We start from the raw sequence: 7,477 nt of genomic DNA on the forward strand, positions 1-7,477 counted from the left end.
ACACACACACACACACACACACAGTTGTTTTGGAGAACCATCACTTTTCACATTGGCTTCCAGTTTTCCCCACAGAGAGCTGTGTGTGGATACTGCGATTCCCTCTCTCACGGCATTCAGAGCCAATATTCTGCTTTATTTACAACTTCAACTATGAATAGCAATTGTGACAGGCTCTCGGTTACCACAGAAAATAATTCAAACTGAAGGGGCGTGATGTAATTATCCATAAAGCACTGTTTATGTGAGCAAACTCAAACAAACAGCAATTATACACCAGCAACAGACGAGCAGAATTCATCTGTCTGAAACCGTAGTCCCACATCAAACACAAGGTTTAGACTCTTCACAACACACATATTTGACATTTTATTCCTGATTTTAATTCCAGCTGAATTACATGCATGGGCTCGATGCCCATGGTTTTCAACCAGTTGAGAAGATATATCAAAGATAATATACAGCATCTAATAATACATCTTAAAGATATGTAAAGGTAGGTTGACTGCAACAATGTGACATTAAAAAGTTCTAAAAGCTCTAGTTTGTTGTAGCAGCCTGATGCAGTAACACTGATTCAACCAATAACGTGAGTTTGGGGCGGGACTTCCTGTCTGTCTGACCAATAGAAGGCAATGAAATGATTCTGGAAACCTTTACATTTCCAATTCAGTTTGGTGGCGTTAGTGGTGCAGAAATTACATTCATGACATTTCTAAACAATTCCTAATGTCTAAAATAAGCTGTAATATTTATTACTCAAATAATAGAGTAATGTTAGTTAATGTGTTTAATAAAAGTAAAAAACTTTTTTTTAAATAAAAATAAGAACTTTTAAATGAAAAAATGATCGTTGTGTGCCAAGAAATCATACTGATATACATTTTCGGTTTAGCAAAAGTACTAATTAAAAATGTATATTTTAATTCAATATTACTACTAGTGCTACTACTAAGATAAATATATAATTTTGAATTAATTTAGAAAAAAAAGGTTAAAATAAAACAAACTTAAACTGACATACAGTATATTAAAAAAAAATCATTTTTATGATTTTTACAGATTTTTTTTTACTGATTTTAGATCTCAACATTTCAAACATTTAGTTTAATTTGATACTAAAATGGTAGTAAAATAACAAACTAAAACTGAAATAAAAATTAAATAAAAACTATACAATAAAAAAAATAAATAAATAAATAAAAAACTTGAATTTTTTTTTTTATCAAAACAGACAATAACAAAACAAATAAAAAAACATCTAAATATGAATAAAAACTATAAACAGTCTACTGATTTTATCTCAATTACACTAAAATAACACAGCTCGGTCCCTCAGTTTTTAAACCTCTCATTAGTAGAGATGATTTTCTGTGTTAACAGAGAGCGTCACAAATACCGTTCACAGAATATTCCTTTAACACGCCATTAAAACCCTTTCTGAACAACAGATCAAAGCGATCCCTCTGAGAACAGCGAGGAAGAATAAACGCAGGAAACAGAAGTATGAAGAACAGGAAGTAGATTCTGATTGGCCAGTCGAAGCCCCACCTACCCGTTGTGCTGTTCCCCTGTGGCTTTGCTCTCCAGCAGGCCACGCCTCTGGCCCAAGGCCACCTCGCACACGTTCTCATTGGAGTAGAGGTTGATGGGCGTGTTATAGACGGACGAATGAGGGGCGGCGGGGGCCGGGGGCGGAGCCAGCACTCTCGCCGGGGAGGAGGAGCCAGAGGATGGTGTGGAGGAGGAGTTAGTGAAGGGGGAGTGGCCAGAGGCGGGTTTGGGGGCGGAGCCAGGCTGCTGGGACGGAGCGGCTGGGGTGAAGGCAGACGAGGCGGAGGGGATGGAGGCTTTGGGACTGACCGATCTGACGGTGTTAGTCGTTCCGCCGAAGGGCCGAGCCGTCTTATTATAAGCAATGCTGGCGGGGCCGGTGGAGGCCCCAGGCGTTTGGCTGATGGGCACCGGCTTTATGATCTCCTGTGGTTCCTCCTACAGAAGTGATGAAACACATGCAACACATGCTCACGGCACACGCATGCAGGAGTCCCTCATTACAGCCCTAAAGAACGCTCACTTCAGCTTTTTATGTACATCGATTTCAATAGTCACCACTGACAAGCTACTGCTAGATATATTGTAGAAACTTAATTTCCTATAAAGCTGCTTCTGCAACGATTTGTATCGTGAAAAGCGCTATACAAATAAACTTGAATTGAATTTTCACATGCACAGTCTGTGGTCAATTAATTTGCAATGAATCATGACTAATTGATTACAAGAATTTTTTATTAATTTTAATTCACATCAGGGTTATTATAATTAACTGAAACCATAAAAGAACATTTCCGTTACTTGAAATACAATAAATTAAATTATAAAAACTTTAAATAAATATTTTAAACTAGTTTCCCATTTTCATTTAGTTCATGTTTATGTACTAAAATAATTAAAACTGAAATAAAAAAATTATAACTAACTATTATATTAAATAAAATTAATTATATTATATATGAAATAAAATTATAATATTATAATAGTTTTAATAAAAAAAACCTAATAAAAATAAAATTACTAACTTTTTCATATTAAAAGGAAAACAGAAAATATAAAAATAAAAACTAATTCAAAGCATTAATAAAAACTATAATTGTCTCTCAGTGATACTAAAATAACATATAAAAAGATTCACAGTAAGGGTGACCCTGAATAGTCGAAGATTCGATGCTTCGATAGGAGGAGCCTGATTCGATACCAAGTCAGGCGGTTTATATATATTGTGTATATATTATTTATCTCGTATAAGATGCACTTGGTTGAGTTGGGCTGCAGTAAAGCGCTTCATTGTAGTACTACGGTGATTATCTCTTCAGCGCGAGCAGGACAAACAACAATGCAGAATATTAATAACTATGACTGGGACTGTCATACACATAACATTATAATGAGAACACTATTATAATAAAACGCTGTGAATTTTTAGAGTTTAGTTGCCGTGTTTCTGCACGTTGTTGCGTGAAGAACGCTTTCACAAAAGGAGTTCATTCAGAGCCGCGCAGACACGTTCATGTGCATTCGGAGCATTTTGTGCAGATAGCCTATAAGTCGTAATATTACCGTTATGTTGTATAAATAACTAAGCGGATTCTATATGAGATAAATTATGAGTTAAATCCCACTGATTAAAAACCTGCTGCTTCTGGTCATCTTCAGTGCACGCAGCTCAAAACAGAAATGCAGAACATTAATAACTACTGTCGTATACATAACGTGATAATGAGAGCACTGTTGTAAAAAACGTTGTGAATTTTTAGGGTTTCGCTGACGTTTAATGTTAACTATCTTTGAATCAAAACATAAAACATTATTTTTGTGTCTTCGAGGCGTCCGTTACACATTTTCCCTGTGTGTTATCGTCATTAATTATAACTGTCGAATGTCTGACTTGACTCTTGTTAATGTATTTTGCCCCCCGCCCCAAAACATATGATTCGACTATCAGTCGACTATCGGCAAGATTCAAAAATTCAGATTCGACTATGAAAATCCTTAGTCGGGGACACCCCTAATTCACAGATTTGCTAATGAATTATGAATGAAGTTATTATTATTTCAATTAAATTGATATAAATAATTTCCAGGCCTTGGGGGGGGGTTCTCTGATATTTACCCTGTACATATTTTAAATTACAAATATCTGAGAGTCAGAGATATTTTAGTATCATTGAGATACTATTATAGTTTTTATTATTTTTTATTAAGTTTTTATTTAAATTTTAGTTAAAGTTTTAGTGTGTTTTGTCACATTAATTAGTTTCTTTTTTAAATATGTCTATACTGATTTTATTCATAATCTGTGAATCAATGTTATTTTCAATTCGATTCAATTCAATTTTATATTATATTGTATTATAGTTTTTATTAAATGCTTTGAATTAGTTTCCGTTTTAATTTTTATATTAAAGTTGTGTCATTTTGTCCTTTCGTCTTTTTTTTGTTTTTGTCTATAGTTTAATTTTTATTTTGTCTATAGTTTTTCATTTTTATTTCAGTTTTAGTTTTAGTTATTTTAGTACATCAAGTTAAACTAAATGAAAATGCCTTGCCAACTAGCTGAAATGAAATAAGGTTTTTTAATATTTGATCTTATTTCAGTAAATATTTGTATGGTTTTTGCTTTAGTTAACTATAATAAATGAGACGGTATAATTGAAATATTCTCCTACTAACGGCCTGTAATGAGGGGGAGCAGAATCCCTCACAGATCTTCAGTGTCATGCAGCAGATCAGGCATCTCAATCAGCATGCGTGTCCTCACCAGACGTGATGCTAAGCCACAAAAGTGATGTGTGGCGAGACATTTGATTGGTTGCCTCGTTTATATTCTGTCACAATGCACAGAGAGGCCCCGCCCACAGTGATATCTAATTGGTTCAAACATCACTGTATATTAAAATATGCTCTTAATGGCTGTGATTATGTAATTTCAAACAGCATTTCGCTTTTTGTTTGACACTTAATGTCATGTAAACACCTTTTTATTAGGAAAAGGCCATAAATGATTTAAGCAAACTCAATCATATTCTGTCAGCCTATTTAATGTGCATATGTCAGTTTATATTTTGACATCAAAAATGGAGAACTACTTTTTGTTGTCATCAGCTACATAATGATGCCTTTAATTGCCTGTACACCATTAAAAAGGCATTTATAGTGAGATCATTTTTTTGGTAAAAATGTAACATGCACACACACTTTGCAATATATATATATACAAACATGCAATATAATAGATCATTTGTTTTCATATGAAGCTAATTATAAAGACTACAGACTAAATCCAACCCTGCCCTAAAGGGAAAATAATAAAAGAAAAGAAAATTGAATAAAAGAAAAAAAAAGAAAAAAAAATTAAATAATTAAATTAAAAACTAAATTAAATAAAATGACAACATAAAATGAAAAAAATAAAAAAATTAAAAAGACACAATAAAAAATAAACAAAAAAAATAAAAACAACATAAAAAAGGGCTTAATCATGAGTTACTTTTTGGTAATTATTAGCACTTTGTTGTACATTTAAACACTTATTAATTAATTTTTTTAAATCACATTTTACTGCCACATTATCTGATACTATAAATGTCAGGTTGCGCCTGGTTAGGACACGCATTACATATAACTGCATAGTCTGAAGTTTACGTACCTGCAAAGTCTCTGTTTTAGTGATACTGGAAGATCTGCAAAGACAAAACAGACGTTTAACATAAGACCTCATGATTGTACAACAATGATCTGCTGAATTAATAAAAGTCAATATGGAAATAATGTCCCAAGTTTGACTGAGAGAAGCTTATATCTGTGTGTGTGTGTGTGTGTGTGTGTGTGTGTAATATAGTTTGAATAATGACTCTATTTTGGCTGCCATTCAAACAAACTGCACCTTCCACTGTATGCTACATTACACGGCCATAAATAAAGCAGAGAGCAAATCACTGAGAGAAAACACTTTGCTGTAGTGTCTGAGGTGACAAATGAGATTTCCAGATCAATCTTTGGGTGGTTTGGAGGCTCTGAGGAGCGTTTAGCTCTCTTATGACAGTGAAGGATCAGAGCCATGTTTAGGATCTAGTTTATATCAGACTTGAGGAAAAACTAATGGGAGAAATCCCTCCACAAGGCACATTTCCATTAAAACAGATGAAAAAAGAAGTCTTATTGGCAAAATGCATCACGTCTTTACTTTAGAACACACTAGAAAAGACTCTTTCATCCAAAGCAACTTATAATTGAGAAATTGAAAATAGTGTCAGCTAAATAAATAAATGTAAACAAACATGCATGTGTAATTAGTTGCACTAACCTCAAAAACAGACCATTTTAGCCGGATTTAAGATGTAAATTATTGGATTAAATTAGAATTATTGGATAAAAGCATCTGCCAAATGAACACATGAAAAATGCACATGTAAAAAAAAAAGTAAAGAAATAAATACTTTTATTCATCAAGGATGCATTAAATTGATCAGAAGTGACAGCAAAGGCATTTATAATGTTATAACAAATTTCTATTTCAAATAAACGCTGTTCTTTTGAACTTTCTATTCATCTGTGAATCCTGAAAAATAAAATGTATCACGGTTTCCACAAAAATATTGTGCAGCACAACTGTTTTCAACATTGATAATAATCAGAAATGTTTCATAAGCAGCAAATCAGCATATTAGAATGATTTCTGAAGATCATGTGACACTGAAGACTGGAGTAATGATGCTGAAAATTCAGCGCTGCATCACAGAAATAAATTACAGTTTAACAGATATTCACATAGAAAACAGATATTTTAAATTCTAATAATATTTCACTATTTTTACTATTTTTATTGTATTTTTAATCAAATAAACGTAGCCTTGGTAAGCAGAAGAGACTTCAAAGAGAATTCTATCAGATTGATAAAAAAGTTGCTTTAACAGAAATATTTGATTAAAAATGCTAAATAAATATACATTAAAAGGCTAAATAGACATAAACGCAGACGTGTGATGAATTAAATACGCAAAGCGTGTCTATCTCAGCCCCTTTCCCATCATTGTGACGCGAACACAATCTGAAATATGACTGTGTCAACAAACCTCCAGTCAAAGTGCATCAGGGTTTGTGCATTTGGAGATGTTTTGCTTTTCACAAACCCGCAGACATACTTTACGTTCTCATTTATCAGCTGATTCTCGTCACACTGTCTAGACGGCTTCATTTGTCCTCATTAATCAGCATCAAAATTCCTCGTAAATAACCTCCGTCCTCGAGCGGGCGACAAACAGGCCACACTTCCTACAAAAACTGCTGTGACTCTGCGAATCCGTTCCGCGAATCCTCAATCGCTTCCATATTAGGAAGGCCGAGCTGTTCTTTTGTGCCCGACAGTGCTGCTCATAATAGGGGTAAAGATGGAGCTGGCAGCACAAAGAGAACACTTGCAGGAGGAAGTTAAAGGAGCTCAGACAAAGAGCAATAATCAGCACTCCCCCGACAAATGTGAACAATAGAAGCAGAGGAGAGGAAGCAGACGGTGTGCAAGCAGCTCAGATCAACCTGCAGATCCTGTCTGTAAAGAATCATCCTGTTCATACAAACGCAAACTCCACCGACAGCATCTGTGGCACAACGATGGCAGCACAGGAAAAAATTAGCATAGAAAAATCATGTTGGAATAGAAGATAATTAAAAAAATATTTTTTTTTTAAATCAATAAAATAAAAAAATTCAACAAAATAAAATAAAATAAAATGAGAAAGCACATAAAATAAAAAAATATACCACATAAAAAAATAAATAAAATAAAATACAAAAAAGCAGTGAAGAGGAAGCAGACAATGTAGAAGAATCTGGTCTGAAAAAAATAAAAAAATAAAAGAATAATATTATATATATATATATATATATATAAAATATTACTAAAAACAAAAAGTAAATAAAT

At 33.4% G+C, this 7,477-nt stretch overlaps 1 protein-coding gene across 1 annotated transcript in view; it reads right to left on the minus strand.

The window, feature by feature from the left end:
- Nucleotides 1-5,619, minus strand: part of LOC107654391 (PDZ and LIM domain protein 5-like) — a 64,857-nt gene extending 59,238 nt beyond the window's left edge. Inside the window, exons 1-3 of the mRNA XM_016441440.1 lie at nt 5,444-5,619; nt 5,207-5,240; nt 1,556-1,992 (exon numbers count right to left, since the gene is read on the minus strand). Coding sequence (XP_016296926.1) covers nt 1,556-1,992; nt 5,207-5,240; nt 5,444-5,619 — 647 coding nt within the window. The remainder of the gene's footprint in view (nt 1-1,555; nt 1,993-5,206; nt 5,241-5,443) is intronic.
- Nucleotides 5,620-7,477: the final 1,858 nt, after the last annotated feature.

The sequence above is a fragment of the Sinocyclocheilus anshuiensis genome, unplaced genomic scaffold (genome assembly GCF_001515605.1).
Source record: "Sinocyclocheilus anshuiensis isolate Anshui unplaced genomic scaffold, SAMN03320099.WGS_v1.1 scaffold2443, whole genome shotgun sequence".
NCBI lineage: Eukaryota > Metazoa > Chordata > Actinopteri > Cypriniformes > Cyprinidae > Sinocyclocheilus > Sinocyclocheilus anshuiensis.